This window comes from Aspergillus ruber (genome assembly GCF_000600275.1).
Source record: "Aspergillus ruber CBS 135680 unplaced genomic scaffold scaffold00005, whole genome shotgun sequence".
Taxonomy (NCBI): domain Eukaryota; kingdom Fungi; phylum Ascomycota; class Eurotiomycetes; order Eurotiales; family Aspergillaceae; genus Aspergillus; species Aspergillus ruber.
This window is the reverse complement of record NW_024467301.1, coordinates 150,347-167,737: the sequence shown is the minus strand read 5'-3', so window position 1 is coordinate 167,737 and position 17,391 is coordinate 150,347. Positions and strand designations below refer to the sequence as shown.

General features: G+C 47.9%; 8 protein-coding genes and 1 non-coding gene across 9 annotated transcripts; 3 read left to right on the top strand and 6 right to left on the bottom strand.

Moving 5' to 3' along the window:
• The first annotated feature begins 281 nt into the window (after window positions 1-281).
• EURHEDRAFT_409686 (uncharacterized protein) lies at window positions 282-1,057 on the top strand. The gene is made up of 3 exons (XM_040781157.1): window positions 282-393; window positions 463-682; window positions 781-1,057. Exons 1-3 carry the CDS (start codon window positions 379-381, stop codon window positions 924-926), a joined length of 381 nt encoding a protein of 126 aa, XP_040641153.1. The 5' UTR covers window positions 282-378; the 3' UTR covers window positions 927-1,057.
• A 2,024-nt stretch (window positions 1,058-3,081) lies between these two features.
• On the bottom strand, window positions 3,082-3,369 carry EURHEDRAFT_419581 (ankyrin repeat domain-containing protein; the record flags this gene model as incomplete). Its single annotated transcript, XM_040783329.1, has 1 exon — window positions 3,082-3,369. A coding segment is annotated over one exon (288 nt), but the record flags the coding sequence as incomplete, so codon positions are not given.
• Window positions 3,370-4,889: 1,520 nt separating this feature from the next.
• On the bottom strand, window positions 4,890-5,486 carry EURHEDRAFT_294810 (uncharacterized protein). The gene is made up of 3 exons (XM_040778249.1): window positions 5,475-5,486; window positions 5,257-5,430; window positions 4,890-5,167 (listed from the first exon to the last, which is right to left on the bottom strand). The coding sequence occupies exons 2-3, from the start codon at window positions 5,368-5,370 to the stop codon at window positions 5,024-5,026; spliced, it is 258 nt and encodes an 85-aa protein (XP_040641151.1). The 5' UTR covers window positions 5,371-5,430; window positions 5,475-5,486; the 3' UTR covers window positions 4,890-5,023.
• Window positions 5,487-6,276: 790 nt separating this feature from the next.
• EURHEDRAFT_375298 (uncharacterized protein) lies at window positions 6,277-7,123 on the top strand (the record flags this gene model as incomplete). Its single annotated transcript, XM_040778729.1, has 2 exons — window positions 6,277-6,589; window positions 6,642-7,123. 2 exons carry the CDS (start codon window positions 6,277-6,279, stop codon window positions 7,121-7,123), a joined length of 795 nt encoding a protein of 264 aa, XP_040641150.1.
• EURHEDRAFT_294711 (uncharacterized protein) lies at window positions 7,062-7,562 on the bottom strand. Its single transcript, XM_040778248.1, has one exon. It carries the CDS (start codon window positions 7,456-7,458, stop codon window positions 7,183-7,185), a length of 276 nt encoding a protein of 91 aa, XP_040641149.1. The 5' UTR covers window positions 7,459-7,562; the 3' UTR covers window positions 7,062-7,182.
• Window positions 7,563-8,043: 481 nt separating this feature from the next.
• EURHEDRAFT_521239 (uncharacterized protein) lies at window positions 8,044-9,712 on the bottom strand (the record flags this gene model as incomplete). Its single annotated transcript, XM_040786839.1, has 5 exons — window positions 8,044-8,481; window positions 8,571-8,890; window positions 8,952-8,967; window positions 9,007-9,168; window positions 9,311-9,712. 5 exons carry the CDS (start codon window positions 9,710-9,712, stop codon window positions 8,170-8,172), a joined length of 1,212 nt encoding a protein of 403 aa, XP_040641148.1. The 3' UTR covers window positions 8,044-8,169.
• Window positions 9,713-10,642: 930 nt separating this feature from the next.
• On the top strand, window positions 10,643-11,532 carry EURHEDRAFT_409681 (uncharacterized protein). The gene is made up of 2 exons (XM_040781156.1): window positions 10,643-11,160; window positions 11,224-11,532. The coding sequence occupies exons 1-2, from the start codon at window positions 10,671-10,673 to the stop codon at window positions 11,379-11,381; spliced, it is 648 nt and encodes a 215-aa protein (XP_040641147.1). The 5' UTR covers window positions 10,643-10,670; the 3' UTR covers window positions 11,382-11,532.
• On the bottom strand, window positions 11,457-11,527 carry EURHEDRAFT_t42. Its single transcript has one exon. It is a non-coding gene; the product is annotated as a tRNA-Gly (tRNA).
• Window positions 11,533-13,485: 1,953 nt separating the features above from the next.
• Window positions 13,486-17,358, bottom strand: chsA (chitin synthase class I). Its single transcript, XM_040781155.1, has 5 exons — window positions 16,924-17,358; window positions 16,573-16,733; window positions 14,498-16,525; window positions 13,953-14,450; window positions 13,486-13,893 (listed from the first exon to the last, which is right to left on the bottom strand). Exons 1-5 carry the CDS (start codon window positions 16,946-16,948, stop codon window positions 13,879-13,881), a joined length of 2,727 nt encoding a protein of 908 aa, XP_040641146.1. The 5' UTR covers window positions 16,949-17,358; the 3' UTR covers window positions 13,486-13,878.
• Window positions 17,359-17,391: the final 33 nt, after the last annotated feature.

Sequence of the window (17,391 nt, the reverse complement as noted above, 5' to 3'; positions counted from 1 at the left end):
CCGCAAATTGACTGGGGAGCCATGCTTCAACGGAAATTTAACTACTCTCCAAATCACCTCAGGCCTCACTCATGGCCACTACAGGTGATTCAATGGCTTAAAAGATATAGATCGTGGCTGTTGCCACAGGCTGCGCCTGTAGAATGAAAGATAAGTTATCCGGAGGGATGATCGGAGGGTTACCAGGTTACCTACCCCGCACGATGTACACTTGTATATAGGGCTGTCCGATCGGACATCCGTTCCCCTGTTCCTCGACGAAATCTTTTGTGTGATAGCTAGTCGTTAGCACTGCGGGCTTAGCCCATAACACTGTCCTGCTTAGTGGAACAGTTAGAGAATTCGGCTGTTGGTGTTGTAGCCAATCAGAAACATGAGATGAAGCAAACAGAGGTAAGTAGGATGGTGGCGCCATATCAAAAGTGTGGCTTTGTAATTACTCGGATGATTAATTGGTCTTAGTTTCTTCACACACTCGATGAGATTCTCTTTGCCAACGTCGACATCAGCTCTGCCGTCCTCAGCACCTTGTTCAGTCAACTTGCAGCCAACCCAGCCTTCCAAGATGCACTCAGAGCCGAAATCTCCCAATGGACGGAGAAAATCACCCAGTACATCTCGAAGCAGGACACCTTGCTCAACTGTGCAATTATGGAAAGCATGCAACTGATCCCTGCCTTCTGTAAGCCTCATCCCCATCCCCGGTCCCTTCCTTGGCCTACTTCTTAATCCTTGGTTAAAGAGAACTAACGGGGCTAACTGTGTACTTCTGAAACGCAGCATTTTCTCTCCCCGACTACACTTCGGTAGTTATTAATCCAAAATCACCCTTACTAGTACAGCAGAGCGAGCAGAGTTTTGGCACCTTGCTGCATAATGTAACCAGCAGTGACATTGCAAGAATTGTACCCCTTCGAGATGCTTAGCTATAGTTGATGTACCTTGCTCATTATTATGTGGATGATCAAGGATTTGCCACAATTTTTGTATGTAGCTCCTCCTTTGCCATCAAGCATATGTGCAACTTTCTAGACCCTCCCGAATAATCGATAAACCCTTTGTCTCTTAACGTAATTCCCGAGCCACCCGGCCACCCATCCATTTTTTGGCGTCTCTATGCATTCTCCCATCTTTAACCACCCACCATGCCACCAAATCGCTCTCGATCGAACCGAAACTCGCAGGAACAAGAGGGACGCATCTTATTAGCTATAGAAGCTTTAAAAAAAGGAGAAATCAGCTCAATCCGTGATATAGCACGTCGATTTAACATACCGCGTTCCACCCTTTCTGATCGCCTTAATGGCCACCAATTTCGCATTGAAAAACGCGCCAACAACCATAAACTCACAGAGGTTGAAGAGGAATCGCTTGTTAAATGGATATTCTCAATGGATCTGCGTGGAGCAGCCCCTCGGCCTACAATGGTGCAAGAAATGGCCAATTTATTGCTTGCAGCTCGGGGTACTGATACTGTTGGCAAGAACTGGGTATCAACCTTTGTACGACGCCACCCAGAGCTTCAAACACGATTTTCTCGAAGATATGACTACCAACGTGCAAAACAAGAGGATCCAAAAGTTATTCAGGGGTGGTTTGATACTATACAAGCTACAATTCAGCAGTACGGCATCCTCAATGAAGATATCTACAACTTTGATGAAACTGGCTTTGCAATGGGCCTTACATCTACTGCAAGAGTGATTACTCGATCAGAGTACTATGGCCAGCGTTCAGTATTACAACCAGGGAATTGTGAGTGGGCAACTGTGGTGGAATCAATTAATGCAAGTGGGTGGGCACTTCCACCAGTTATAATCTTCAAAGGGAAGCAATATCAACAAGCTTGGTTTGAAGAGCTCCCTAGGGATTGGCGGTTTGAAGTTAGCCCGAATGGATGGACTACAGATGGAATTGGCCTTCAATGGCTAGAAGAAACCTTCATTCCAGCCACAAACAGTCATACAAAAGGCAAATATCGACTTCTAATCCTTGACGGCCATGGTAGTCATCTTACCCCCCAATTTGACCAAATCTGTGCTAAAAACAATATCATATCAATCTGTATGCCACCACATTCATCACATCTTTTACAGCCTCTTGATATTGGTTGTTTTTCACCGCTTAAACGCGTGTATGGTACCATGGTTGATCAAAAGCAGCGGCTTGGTTTCAACCACATTGATAAGCTTGATTTTCTTATGGCATATCCACTTGCACGTGCAGAGGCATTCAAATCAGTCACAATTAAAAATAGCTTTGCAGCGGCTGGTTTAGTACCACTTAATGCCAATCGAGTGATATCAAAGCTTGACATTCGGCTTCATACACCTACCCCTCCGGGAAGCCGCCCTACCAGTCGATCAAGCATCTTCAGCCCCAAAACACCTGCAAATGTCAAAGAGCTATTAAAGCAAGCCTCATCAATCAAAACCTTCCTAAAACAACGCTCAAACAGCCCCCCAACACCTTCAAAAACTGCACTAAACCAGCTTATTAAAGGCTGCCAAATTGCAATGCATCAAGGCATATTACTTGAGCAAGAAAACAAGCAATTACGCACTGAAAATGAGAAAACAAAGAAAAAGAGGGCTCGTACGCAGAGACGACTAGCTCATGAGGGGGGTGTATCAGTGGGAGAGGCTCAGGAGGTATTTCAGCTGGTTGAGCTGCCAAATCAGGCAGTTGGACCAGTTCTAAACCAGGCAGTTCCGCCAGTTCAATCGCAGCCAGAACCACCAAGGCGCAGATTACCGACATGTGGAAAATGCGGAAATATAGGGCATAGATCTAATGCTTGTCCAGAGAGATAATATAGTCAATATTACTGCGTTGTGGTTGATAAATATGCCAATAAAGTAGATGGTAGATGGATGGGTGGCCGGGTGGCTCGGGAATTACGTTATTGTAGTTTGATTTATATTTAATTTCTCTATCCTTCGTGTCCAAAGTCGACCCCGAAAAGCTATCAAAACATCAGGAATTCTCCCTACCAGGATGAACACCGTGGTCAAGAAGAGCCTGGCAAGTATCCTCGTGACCCGTCTCAGATGCCCATGCCAGCGATGACTGACCATCATCATCCTTCGAGTTGGGATCTGCCCCTTGCTGCAGCAACGGCCTGACCACGGCCGTATATCCGTATTGACTAGCTAGTGACAGTGGGGTACGGCCGCTGTAGGCATCTCGGTTGTCGAACTCGGCACCGCACTCCAGAAGGCGCCGTATGATGTCCACACGACTATACTCAGCCGCGCAGACCAGTGGGGTTCGGCCATTGAGGTCTTTGGCGTTCGGGTTTGCACCATGCTGGAGTAATATCCCAACGACATCTCGATAACCATGGATTGACGCCCACATCATTGGTGTTTTGCGCTCATTGTTCTGGAACGGCTGGTCCCCGTTGATATCTTCTGAGTCGGGGTCTATGCCCTTCTCAATGAGGAAATTGACCATATCTGGACAGCCATACTCGGCTGCCTGTGAGATGGGACTTCTGCCAAACTCCCAGTCTCTGCCGTCGAGAGGACCGGCTCTATGGTCCAGGAGTGCCTTCATCACGCCCACATGGCCTTGTCGCGCTGCGAATTGCAGAGGACTCCATTCGCACAATATTACTTGGCTATCATTGTCCCGAGAGTTCGGGTCATCTCCGTTTTCAAGCAACACCCTGACCAGCGGCTCGTTTGCGGCATCAATAGCCCAAGTTAACGCTTTCCATCCACTTGCATTGAGAATGCGTGAGTCCAGACCCAGGTCGATTAGAAGTTTGACAGAAGATGTATGACTCCCTTCGGCAGTCCGTGCAATCGCCGTCCAGCCATGGTTATCTTGACCACCCTTGTCTACCCCCAGGTCAAACAGGAGCCTGATCACCGAGTCGTGACCGTTGCAGGCCGCCCAGGCAAGAGCGGTTCGACCCCCAATACCATGCAACAACGAAGTGTGGCACATATTCACAAACCATCGGACGATCGACCCGAAACCGCCTTCAGCGGCGTATGAAAGTACGTTGCGGCCACTGTCATCGGTAGAGTGTGGGTTGGCTCCTCGTTGTAACAATAATTGCATCGTGGATTCCTGGCCTGTCAGAGCGGCCCACATCAATGGGGTGGAGCCTTTTCTGGACCACCAGGAGTGGCTCTCCCCGTAGTCTCTGGTATCGGCATCAAATCCCTCCGCCAGGAGTGTTTCGACAAACACCTTATTCCTATAGTATGCTGCCTCGGAGAGGAGAGATTGGGCATGGAAGTTTCGATAGCTTCGCAAATCTTCGATGCTGGGTACGAAATTGCGGAGTCGTGCGTTGCCAGTTCGGATCACGCTCGACAGAATGTGGCCGTATGCAAACGTCCGTTGGTAAGATTCGGTAATTCGCGAGAGGAAGGCCAATACCATATCTTCATGGCCGCGGTCGGCGGCACAGGCCAATGGAACGGTGCCCCAGTAGTCAAGCTGTTCGGGGTCAGTGCCACTTTCAAGCAGGGTCTTGATCACATCCGTGTGGCCTCCATACGCCGCCCACGACAGCGGTGTCCTGCCCCAAAAGCCTCTGATGTTGCATTCATGACCCTGCTCAAGAAGCTCCGACACCTTGTTGTTAATGCCAAAGTATGCAGCCAAATGGAGCCTCGTCAAGCCCATGTTTCTGGGCCTTTTGCGCAGCAGGTCGGGTTCGACCACCGAGGCAGGAATTTTCTGCAGGATGGGAAGGGCCTGCGCTGATATAACTAGCAACGACTCGTTATCGAACATTGCCGCAATCGAAGAATCGTCCAAAGACTACTTTCTTGCATGATGGCCCCAATTCTCGGCTGCGTAGTCCAGCAATGCATAATGTCGCAAGCGCGCCTGGGATTCCTCATCGTTGGCATCAAAATTTGGCCCCAAGATATTGAGCGACAGATACTTTATGCAAGTCCATGCGATTTCTTTAAAGTATCAGTAATTTATCTTGCAGGGTGCCTTGACTGTGGTGACTGAATCTACTCATCAGACCACTCTGACCCTTTCTTTTTATTGTCTAAAACTGCCTTAACTTTCCAAGGAGCTCATTCAGACAAATTTGGATCACATGCGAAATGCAGGGAACCCGGAGAATAGAAGTATTACTTAGAGCCAGTGCGGAATGGGAGACGGGCAGTTGTAATATAATCCAAATTTTGTCCTGTAGAAGCTCCTGGCTAAGCTCTTTCTGGCTGGTATATGCGGCTGAATCGGATTCATATTATCTAGGATAGAATGTTTTGAACTTACTGTGTCCCGTATTATCTGATCAATCAGTGGCCCTTGTTTCTCTTTATCTACACAAGTATTCCCTTTAGTTTTAGACGCGTTTTCAGCGCAGAGGTTCCTGAACGCTTGTATCATAAAGCAGTTGCGACGACGTTCTGTTGTGTGCAAAGACTATACTCTACCTTTATCGGATACCTAGTGATATTAGTGCGGTCAGTTTGCGGGGTTTAGAGGCTAACCACAAGATAATTACCTACATAACTTGATCAGTATAATAGCGGTACTAGTATGGAGTTACCACCATAAGAAATCCCAGGCCTCGAATGCCGGACCAAAGGCATCGCATATCTTCATTCAGAGGTGGCTGGATTCAATGATGAAATAGGCCTGTGCTCTGTACAAGGACGACCGACGTAAAAGTCGCCTTCATCGTATGCATCCATGCCAGGGGGCTGAACTAGGGAATTACAAACAATCTGAGGCCTTGGATAGAATGATAATTGAGATGAAGTGGTCTATAAGAGACTATATAAGATAAAAGATGTCCATGTGCTATATATACATAAAATCAAGATTTCTAGCGAGGGACACACCCATTTTCCCAGTAGCACTCGGAGTGCTACGCATTTTCCACAAGGGGTATAGTTTGAGCATCCCCTAATGCTACCTGTAAATTTTCATAGTGATATCCCTTTAGGCAAGCGGCATGCGAGGCTGATTTCAAATTCAGATTAGTGGGATTAATGGAGCCTACAATGCACGTTCTGGGGCTGGGCGGCTATTGTATTCTGGAGTAGGTTTCCAATTGGCCAAAAAAATTCAGACAAACCCTTAAATAAGCCGATCGGCTTGGGTCTGTGCTGCTGCCTTTAATCCATATTATAAGTCATTTATAGCCGCCGGCCGACGATCCCGAATCTAACCCTACATGTAATAGTGCGCCAAAGATGGCTTTGCTTTGCGGATAAATTAATCTAGCGTCGCCCACACCCGTGCCAGTACATATTCTCTTGTCATTTTACTTACTCAATAATACCCATCATGACGGCCTCAGATACCCATAAAGAGATTGGCGTCGTCAATGGACTCGAAGTCGTGCAGCCTGGACCGGAAGTAGTCCACCACTATCACGGCCAATATCCCATCCAATATGCTGCACCAGGAGCTTACATGACGGCTGCGGCTCCTGCGCCCGTGGCGGCTCCGGCACCGGTGTCGGTACAACCCCAGAGCACAATTTGCGGGCTACGAAAAGTAACATTCTGGCTTGCTTTTGCCATTGCGGTTCTCGGGGCTGTTATTATTGCTGTGGCTATAGGGTTGGGTGTTGGGTTGAGTCAAAAGAGCACCAATGGTGTGTTAGGTCTGTCTTGTTCTCTTCTGAGCAGAAGTACTAATATGCACAGGCACTGTGGCAGCGGCTGCAACATCGTCCCCTGCAGCGGCAAGCTCAACAGGATCAATGACAGGATCAGCTTCAGCAACAGCAACAACGCCAACAGCCTCCGTCACCGCTACCACATCGCTTACATCGACGCAACCTTCATACACCTCATCCTCATCTGTCTCCGCTTCCGTGTGCCCGAGCCAAAACAACACGATGATCACTATCGGATCCAGCTCCCAAGAATATCAAATCGTCTGTGACGCTGATTTTGGTGGAAGCGGTAAAAAGGATCTTGCGTCAACGGTGTTCAGCGCGTTCGATGATTGTTTGGGGCTGTGTGGTAGTATGAACAGTTTTCAATCTCGGTCTGATGTTGGGGCTACGTATAACATTGAGGGGACGGGGGATCAGTCGCCCGGAACTTGTTGGTGCTGGGCTACGGGTGGGAATGATAAGTCAGCCCAGTCGAACGATGGAAATGTTGTTGCCATTCCGCAGTGATGGAAAGGATCGTTATTTGATTGATTAATATTATACCCCCTGTGACATTTTATTTGCATTTAGCCTAATAATGACTTGTTTTTAGAAAGTTGGGATTTGATCGAGCTTCTAGCTGCCTGTTGATTCGACAACTTGGGAAAATTAAACATCGCCATGCATTCAAGACAGAATTGCCAATCTCTGCGCCAAACCCGATACTCAAGGATGTCGGAAAGCTGCTCGTCATCAGATGAATCCGGCGCTGAAGCTTGTTTATGCTGCTCTTTTAACTTGCTCCTATTCGCAAGATAAAAAAGCACACTTGACGCAATCAAGAAATCAGGTCGGTCCAACATGACGGCAAATGTGCGATATAGTTCGCTAGTATAGCCGCAACCGTGACTTGGACGTCTTATCTGTGGAAAGATTCACATTTTCTCTGGAGGATCATCGACGGTGAGCAAAAACATACTGTATCCCGCCAGTGGTGATTCCAAGCTGAGAATCGAGAAGGACATGGTGCCTTGCCACTAAGTGGCTGAGTGACGCATCTGAAGTGTGGAACTCAAGATACACAAATTTTGGACCGGATATATTGTCCATAAGCGTCGATGTAAACACTCTTGCAACATGTGGAAGGCTTAAGGTTTGACAGCAGAAAGGCCACATGAAATATGTATCTTGGGCCTGGTTCCGAGGCCATAGGAGCGGTCATAATAGCCACAGCTCCATCCGGCTGAGATATTACGATAGACGTTTCAAGCCTAGGGGGTCTGTTACACGATCCAGCAACTGATGGTTCCCATGTGGGATGAGCTGATCTGAAGGAAAAGGCTCCCTTCGTCATCAAGAAGCCTTAATCATAATGAAAACCATGCTAGATACTCCTTTGAAAAGAAGGTTTACTCAAGACCCCACTTCATTTCCCAGATATTCCGACACATGCACTGTAATCTCGTTCCGTTCAAGGGCACGTATTAGGCTCATAATCCGTATCGTCCCCGTATGGTGGAGGGGCCGTGCATCGCGATCGAACATCGACGACTGTCTTGTCAGGAAAGCTGCGATTAAATGTCACCAGTAGCGAGCCCATTCTTTTCCTCATAGTGGCCATGGGCCCTAAGCCCTAGCCGATAAACGTCCGATGTGATGGCCATAAGAAATCTATGTGGGAGCCAGTCGAACTCATCAAGCTCCACTTTCGCGATACCGAAAAATAAATACTTTCCAGGCCTTATTCTCTTCTGATAGGCAACCTCGCGCCTCTGACAATCGACACACGCGAAGGCGTCTGGCTGTGGCGCGTAGAACTCAATGCGGGCCGGGTCGAAGATAGATCTCTTGTGCAAGAAACTCACACAGAGCTTCATGGTCTGGGACTAGGGAAATGGTGCTGTAGACCTAGAATATAAATTCAAGTGGACGGCAAGAGAAACGACCTTTCTCGGAACTCGCATTCAGGTGATACTTGAGCATATTCGCGAGACATGATGGCTTGGCTCTGGTATTTAATTTGCTGTATTTGGAGATTATTGGATTTGATCACACTCCAGCGGAAAACTCCGAGCACTGATGAAGTTGAAGATTTTATTTCGCAGATCTTTACGATTTGCAAGAAATCCAGTATCGCTGCTGATATCAAAAATTCCCTTGCTGTTTTGGATGTATTGATTGTGTAGTTACTGGTTCTTGCACGGGATTGAACAGTTCGTGTGCTGGTAGTGTCGGTCTGGGTCAAGGTTGCTGAAGATTCCTCCGCCGTATTTGGGGAGAAGGCAAATGATGTAGCTTTGTAGTTTGTATAGCATAAGCCAGTTGTTTAATTACTTACAGGAACATGAATACTTACAGAGCGTTCGATCAAGCTGGCTATACACATAGTCATGCTTGAGATCAACACTTACTTCTGTATCACTTCGCGCCTCGAGACTATTTGGCATACTGCTGTAATCCGGCTTTTCCTCATGGTCCAGTAAATAAGGCAGAGAAAAGCGATAGTCAACAGCGTTAGTCTCATTAACATCCAAACCCTTCAGCTCATCATGGCCACCATTGTTATAGTAAATCTGCTTAATATTCCGTCCAGCTTGGATCATGACTCCGACATTTTATCACGATATCAGCAGGATACATAAACAAGAAAATGGGACTGGTTTACATTAAGCCAAGTAGTAATAGCCTTCGGCACATACCAATTCGTCAACGCACCACCCGTACCCCAGAACCAATTCCGACTAGACACGCCATCTTCGTGATTCCTGTGCTTTCGCTGCAGTAATCCATGCGGCGGATGAGGCCTGTAGTTACGGGTGCGAAGGGGCTCAAGATTTGTTCCTGTTGGTTTCCATTTTCCTCGTCAAAGGTTTCGTATTCGGTTATGTCTTCCCAGGTGCCGCTGTGACCAATTGCGGTGTGGAAATCGGTGATGGAGAGCAGATGGCCTAAGTCGATGTTGTTGCCGACTTCGCAGGATTTGGCCGTGAAGAAGTCGGCGGATACGGAGCTAGACCAGAGGAGAAGGTTTGTGAATCCGTTTAGCCTCAGGATATCGTCTTCTTTATGACAATGTAATGGGGAAGGAGTGACTAAGCCTTGCTTGGTTTCGTGCATCTCAGGGAGTATTGAGGCGTTTTATATCTGTTAGTGCCCACTTATTCATCTTTGTAATATTTGTCTTCTCAGTACGCAAATGTCTCAGTCTGGGGAGTAGAAAGATAGTCTAGTGACGGCCAATCTGACGCTACACGAAGTGTACGATTTAAAGCTTAGCCAATGGACGTCTCCGATTCCCCGATAAAACTGCCGGCTGTGTTTTCTCATGTTCCTCAGTCAGTCACTCTCAGCTTTCGACCCTGTAGGAGTAAAAGCATTAGCGGGAAAAGATCCGACGCGTGGAGTGGATGCGACGGAACCGATGGTTATGATTCTGTGGAACTATAGTTTAGGGTTTTGTGTTTCTTCCGGAGGTGATCTTTCTTATTGCTTACGAGAGACTCGTGCTCTTGCGTTCCCCAATTTTTACTTCAAACAAGATTTTTTTTTTTTTTTTTTTTTTCTGTGAGTTTATCATCACTCATTGGTCCTGCGCATTGATAGATAATGCCAGGTAGTATTTCGTAACAATATATATATTTTCGGTCTCTGACAGACAAGACAGAGCTGGTTAGATCATCCGACATCCTAAGTGTGCTTTTGATCCTACCAACCTTGGGAACGAATGATTTCCAAACCCTAGTTTGCGAGTGATCCCTGTATTTCAAAATAATAAGCAGGAGATATGCATGCTGACAGACAGGCAGGGGAATGGACCGCAGCGGCGTTGGTGACATTTAACATGCGTAGTTTTCTGTTCTGGACCTCGCCTCCGGGAAGGCAGTACTTGTCATCACTTATTCTTTGCTTGATATCGGGGCCGCTACTGTTTTATTTACTATTGATGTTTCTCTGGTGACGTTGTCTAGTGTATGTAGTTGACCGCCAAGAATCCCGCTATCTCCGTTTGTCCTCCGCATAAACTCCGTAGATTACACATCTCAACCACTACAATAAACAACCATAAACACACGCAATGGACCCCGACGCTAGTATCCTCGAACCTGCCCCATCCATATTCAACTACGTGCTCTCCTTTCTTCTCGTCGGTGTAGCATGGGGCTTTACGACACCGTTTATCCGGCGCGCGGCAGCGGACTTTAATGCGCGACAGGAGGCGCAACGGGGTACAAAACCGGAACCACAAGAAAAGGAGGCGCCATTGAAGAGTTGCGAGGAGAAAAAAGATAAAAAAGATGATAATGAAATCCAGCATGAGGAGGATACTACGGACGAGGACGAGGACGAGACAGAGGAGAGCGAGGAAAAGGACAAACTTCCAACACCAGCAACGAAACAACCAGCATGGATGAATCCCACCACATCCAAACCATCCTGGCTCAAACAGAAACTCACCACCCTCCTCTGGACCGTCTTCAATCTCCTCCGTACACCCGCCTATTCAATCCCGCTCGTTGTTAACTTAACCGGGAGTGTCTGGTTCTTTCTCCTTGTTGGGAAGCATGGTACGGATATCCCTTCCCTATTGTTGCAATTGACAGTGGAAAAGCTGACAGATTTACCGGTAGAACTCTCTTTGACAGTCCCATTGGCGAATTCCAGCGCATTCTTGTTTACGGTGCTCGGGGAATGGTACGTGGAGCGGAAGATGATAGCCAAAGAGACGTGGCTGGGGATGGGGTTGGTTCTCGGGGGGTTTGCATTGTGCGTGCAGTCAAAGCAGTAATACTCAGTAGAAAGGTAGTAATTAGAATAGGAAAACATCTCGATTGATGAGAAAAAAATGGAAAGCAAAAGAGAATGCATCATCCGTGAATCGAACACGGGCCTCGTCGATGGCAACGACGAATTCTACCACTAGACCAATGATGCTGGAGCAGATAACGATTGAACTATCTGATTCGCTGATAGAAGTACATTCCCATATTTATATATGGACCAAAAACATGCTCCTCCGAAGTGAACCCCCGATTGTATATAAGAGCTGCTGACGAGGGGCCCTGGCTGTGTGTGGAAACAGGTAAGCTCTCTCCAGTTGGTTATCTCCACGAGCCGATCCTCGAGGTTGGGTTCCTTCGCATCCAAAACAGAAAAGTATTTTTGGAGCAGATAGTGAAGTGCAGGGACAAGCTTAAATCTACCCAGGGCGGTATACCGTAGTCTCTACTGGTTCATTATGTACATAGCATGGTAAAATCACACTCCATCCACATAAATACAGGTGTCTATCATGAAAATGGCAACAGCTCTTTCATTCAGAACATTTAGCCCTTGCAACCTGTTGCAGGAAACTTACACTGACTGGTTGCTATCAATGGTGATTGCCATTAAAATCAGTGACGCTCCGCTGCATTCCAACTGCCTCCGGGTCTGTAATATGGGCCACTGACAATCTACACATACCCTGTATGTCGCAGCATGGGCGCCGGACGTAAGGACATAATCAGAAGCTCTTGGACCTCACCTCACCTCATCTCTCTTTTCCCATCTCCTTGTATTAAAGGCTCACATACCGTCAAAATGGCTTACCAACCACCTGTACCGAAAGTGACGCTCCCCTACCATAAACGATCCGTTTCAACCGTGGGCAACATCCTCTAGTATTTTTGAGTGGATTATTTGACACCATTCTTCCGTTTGTTACTGCGCTTATTATCTTTGTTGGGATTGTGTTTGTTTGTTATGTGCCTTGTATGACGGTTGCGGATAGGTTGGGATATGATGTTGGGATTGATAAGCAGAGGAAGAAAGCACAGAAGAAGAGTGAGGGTCAAAGTGAAGGTGAGAGCATGGCGCAAGGTGACGGTGATGGTTCCGGGACCGGTGGAAAGGAAGAGGGTTCGGGGGAAGGGACGGAAGTTGACGAGAAGAAACAGCTGAGTGTCAATATTGATATGTTAGAGGGTATCCTGAAAGTGCAAAAGGAAAGGCTTGAGGAGTTGGACAAGAACTAAGCTGGGAGGTGCTGAATAGACATGGGTCTTCATGTCCCCGTAGGTGGATGGATTCCAACGCACAATATAAACCTGTCTATCTCCTTCCAAGCTCATACGCTGGCAATCGGTCCAAAAGAAAATGGCACCCCAGAATCCATCTCTACCCCAACCATCAACGCGACCAGCGACTTCTACATCCCAATTATGCACGCAATACTGAGAACCATCACCGCGTGTATGTGTCCGAGTACATTGTATCAGATCATATGACATAGCATCTTCCACAGTGATCAACAGAAAACCAACCCAACTAGACGCCAAACATTGAGCTTAATAGACACCAACCGGGCACCTTAATGACAATAACTACCTCAGCTATCCAGCAAACAAAAACACCAACGCCAAAGCAAAGCAAGCCTAGTGCATTAGCCTAGTTCCATCATATCATCCCCCAACACTCGAAGCTCTCACCATTTTCCTTAATAATTCCTCCAAAATCTACATCTCAAACCTCAACTGCGTCTCCTCATTCATCCCGTCTACAAAACCAGCGAAGAGCACCAGTACTAACACTAGTACTCCGACTTCAATTCCGATTCCGATACTCCTTAATCCTAGATCCAGAATACCCAGACCCCTGCCACTTACCATGCCTCTGTATTTTCTTCTTCGTCTCCTTCTCCTCTGCTCTTCCCAAGCCCAGCCCCTCCATAACCGAAACGCAGACAACCACACATCCGAACAGAATTGCAACGATGATGGTAATCGCCGTAATCCACGGGAGGATCATGGAAGATGACGCTGAGGACGGCGAAGATAATGTTGAGGCATGTTGCTACGATGATGGAGACGGTTGTTATGAAGTGGGCTGAGTATAAGAGGATTGCTTGGCAGGTCATGGTCATTTTGGGCTGTGTATGGGTATAGTGGCTTGAGGGGGAGAGTAGAGAGTGTGCTGGTTAAAGTAGAGGATGTTCGTTTGGTTGCCTGTTCCTGAGTGTTGCTTAAAGGAGTGATTACATGTTGACCACTTATTGCCAACTCCACTAGTATAGGGATAAGACATCCCGATTGTATATTCATAGTTGTCATAAGTGATCTATCTACATAGAGTACATCCTCTATCCCGTGCACTCAATCCACCCAAAGTTAAAGCCAGAATCAAAAAGAAATAACCAATCCAAACAATCATCAATCATCATGCCGTAGCGTCACCATCACTGAACCCGCAGTGGTATGTAGGGTCGTAAGGTAAGAAAAGTCGTAGACAAAAGGAAAGGGTATCCATTAAACGCCGCGGAACTGTTTTTGTTAGCAGGTTCCTCTTTTAGGACGAATCCGAAGGACAAAGAGCAACGTACCATCCTCACAACCAAATACCACATAGCCCCCATAAACTTAAAAATTGAAATCCCCGCCACACTCCACAGAATCACAGCCATATAAATTGTCGCCCTCGTATTCTCCGTGGTCTCAGTATCCTCACTGAACTCCTCCATGCCCGCAGAATTAAGCACAACTGCAGCAAGCGCGAAGTTGCAAAACACCCACACCAGCACGACGGCACTCCGGAAACCCTTGTAGTAGTCTGCCTGGCGCTCTTCTTCGGGAATGGATTTTTCCTCCTTTGGTGGTTTGACGGCGAATTTGGCGAGTTCGGCTTCGTATTGCGCGTTGAGGTCGCCGTCGTCTTGGGGGATGTTGACATCGACTTTACCGCCGGGTTTGAGGTTTGCAGAGGGGAGCTTTTCGGCTTTGTCGTCGCCTTTTGTGCCCCATGTTATGTCGTGGGTGTTGCAGAAGGCATAGATGTTGAGGACGTTGATATAAGTGGGGGTGAGCAAAATGTATTGGATGAACTGGGTTGTTAGCTTGTTTGCAGTGCAATGGATATGGCTGGACTTACGGAAGTAAACATGTGCCATGGGTCTAGGAAGATAAACGACGCGATAAACCACATGACATACGTCGAACCAAGTGACACAATGATACTGAAGAATTGGTTGTTTGTGAACAATTTAGAAAACGTAAACGCTTCCTCCTGGACCTCCTGCTGGATAGATCGGACCGTCACGAACACCGCAGCAAAAGCCAAGTAAATCATGATTCCAATCCAGAAGTACACCATGGTCATGTAGAACTTGTTCGAACCGCCAGGTCTGTTACCCAAGGCCAGAACGAAACAGGTTACCAGAGTTGCGAGGTAGAGCCATTCAAACACAACTCCTAGGACTTTACCAGCCGTACCCAGAAGTTGTTTGTCCCCGAGATATGTCGTGAGGATATGAAAAACCAGGAAGAAGTTGCCAATGCCAAACCAAGCAAAGAGCATAGCAATGGTTTGATAAATAAACTCAACCATCAGCATAGTCTTCCGGATAAAGCTATGGTCGCTGCGCCAGATCTGGTAGAAATGGGCAATGGCATACACAGCCGCGAAAAAACTACCGTTCAACCAACGACGACGCTGCATGATGAATTCCGCCATACGATCCGGCACATCAGTCTCACCGGTCGATGACTTGACATACTGCAGCAACCAACGGCAGTTCCGCTTGGACACAATCTCGAAGCACAGAATACGGTCCTCGGCCAGGTACATGTTGGCAGTGAAGATACCTGCATTCGAACCGTGCATCTTCTCACCCATGAAGTACCGCTCCAATGGACCTTGACCATTCTTGTCGTTTTGCAGAGCGACGAATCGGTAGGCGGAGAAGGCACCCGGCAAGACAGTGATAAAACCAAACGACGACTCGAGCGGTTTGTCGAGGATGTTGCTCAGCTTGTATTCAAAGTTTTGACCGGCGATTAGCGGATTGAGGAGCTTCTTTCCGTGCGACAACATGACCTTGATTTCACCGCAGGCACCACCGCACATGGGCTCCACGTCAAAAGCCTTCCACAGGTGGTAGATGGAATCCTTTCCGGGTTTTGTTCCCGCGTCCAGAAGGACACAGATGTTGGGATCCAACACGCGACCGAATGCCTGGAAGAACCAACGGTGGGAGTTGATCTTCTTCTGGTTCTTTTCCTTCAAGCAGAAGATCATCTGCACTGGGACTGCGCCGCGCTTCATCGAGACGTGATGGCCTTTCAGTTCTACAGCCATCTGGGTAGTGTACTCGTAAATGTGGGCCGTCACGTCCTTGCCGTTGACCTGCTGTTTAGCGATTCCGTCCTGGTAGACACCCAAACCAGCCAGCACGGCGCGAGTCCGTGGGTTAATCTTAGCACGACCATCACTGATCACACAAACGACAATCTTCTTCCACGCATCCTTGCCCCAGGTTTTGCTGCTCGTGCGCGAGCACATGTGCTCGATATTTTTGAAAACACCGCCCAACGTGCGCGCAAACAGGAAGTCATCTTCGTTATACATGGTGACGGCAATGAATAATTCTGTGTGTCGCGGTTTCGCGAACAGTTTCTGACGCAGCGTGAAGCGCTCCTCAAAGAAATCGTTCGGATCGCAAGTCGCAGCCGAGTAACGCATATGCGTGAACTCGTCACGCCCCGGAGCTTCAGCATGGGGCACTTGTGAGAGCAGTCGCGGTGCGATAGGACAGTCGAGCACGAGGTTTCCGTTGAACAACTGCACTTCCTTGACCGTCTTCCATCGCCGGAGCGGGGCCGGACTGGGTGTGTGGGCGAGCCCCGGGTCGTCTTGGTACTCGTCACTGTAGTTATCCGGGCCAAAGGGGTTTTCTGGGTTCTGCAAAATGGGAGTATGATCATCTTGGTAGTTTGGCTGATGTCCCAGGTCATAGTCCTCCTCTGGCGTGGCCGTTGGCCGGTACGGTTCGGTGTAGTAGGCGTCATGGTGGGCCTCGGGGTCGAGGGTGTAGTCATAACCAGGGTAACCGACATTGGGGCCGTGCTCTTCGTAGGATTCATTATGTCCGTAGGAATTGGGCAATCTAGTCACCGAGTACTACGATCATTAGCATTGTTGTGGCGATCGTCGCGGAGTAAACTCACTGTCGGTTGCTCGGCCAAACGGTCGCTGGAGGGCATTTCCAGGTGTCCCTGAGGCGCATAGGGATTATCTGACAGCTGATACCCGTTCAATGGGTGCCCCGGCGAGGGTGTGCGCTGGGCGTAAGGATGCATCATATGATTATCTTCATCCCCGTAGGGGTCTGCGGGGGTTAGTTTTTGCATTTCCCAGGCACGGAATCAACAAGGACAATTCAAAAGAAGCTCTTGTCGAGTAAGGGCATAAAATAACAAAAACAAAAGTAATAAATAAGAGAGAATCTCGAAAAAATGCACCGGGCAGGCGCAAGAATGCAACGGGTATCACAACAAAAAACCACAGAAACAACTGACCTGGATCTAAGCGGTTGTAGGACATGGTCGCACTTAAGACGCTGTTCCAATCACAGTCTCATCCGAAGTTTCAGCAGGGGAGCCGAGAGATTGGCAGGAGGGCGACGAAAAACGAGCAGCGGGTGCCGTAAGGATTGACAGGACCGTTGTTCGGTGTTTCAGACGCTCCTGAGACGGGATTATGGGTATGGAGTGTATGGGGTACTGTGTATCAAGTACACGTAGAGTAGTAGGATAGAGAATGAAGAGCAACAGTCTCAAGTAGTTGGAAAAGAAGAAGTGTTTGTTCGGAATGCCGATGACGATGCAGATGGCGGTGCGTCCACGAGGACGGGAGAACACAGTCCACTAATGGGTCAGTGTCCAATGAGAGAAGAAACCCCGGACCTTTAGGTGAAAAAAATGGATCTGAAAAGGAACCGAGATGGAACAATCAAAAGCGTCCATGGCTGGTTGCCAAGCGGTATC

What these genes read in the sequence shown, in the direction of transcription:
- EURHEDRAFT_409686 (XM_040781157.1), top strand. An exon ending in GCAACTGATCCCTGCCTTCT is followed by an intron (nt 683 to 780) that starts GTAAGCCTCATC and finishes TCTGAAACGCAG; the next exon opens with CATTTTCTCTCCCCGACTAC.
- EURHEDRAFT_294810 (XM_040778249.1), bottom strand. Translation starts at nt 5,370, where the DNA reads ATGATACAAGCGTTCAGGAACCTCTGCGCTGAAAACGCGTCTAAAACT. An exon ending in ATCAGATAATACGGGACACA is followed by an intron (nt 5,168 to 5,256) that starts GTAAGTTCAAAA and finishes GAGCTTCTACAG; the next exon opens with GACAAAATTTGGATTATATT.
- EURHEDRAFT_294711 (XM_040778248.1), bottom strand. Translation starts at nt 7,458, where the DNA reads ATGTTGGACCGACCTGATTTCTTGATTGCGTCAAGTGTGCTTTTTTAT.
- EURHEDRAFT_409681 (XM_040781156.1), top strand. Translation starts at nt 10,671, where the DNA reads ATGGACCCCGACGCTAGTATCCTCGAACCTGCCCCATCCATATTCAAC. An exon ending in TCTCCTTGTTGGGAAGCATG is followed by an intron (nt 11,161 to 11,223) that starts GTACGGATATCC and finishes ATTTACCGGTAG; the next exon opens with AACTCTCTTTGACAGTCCCA.
- chsA (XM_040781155.1), bottom strand. Translation starts at nt 16,948, where the DNA reads ATGTCCTACAACCGCTTAGATCCAG. An exon ending in CTACAACCGCTTAGATCCAG is followed by an intron (nt 16,734 to 16,923) that starts GTCAGTTGTTTC and finishes TAACCCCCGCAG; the next exon opens with ACCCCTACGGGGATGAAGAT. An exon ending in GTTTGGCCGAGCAACCGACA is followed by an intron (nt 16,526 to 16,572) that starts GTGAGTTTACTC and finishes TAATGATCGTAG; the next exon opens with TACTCGGTGACTAGATTGCC.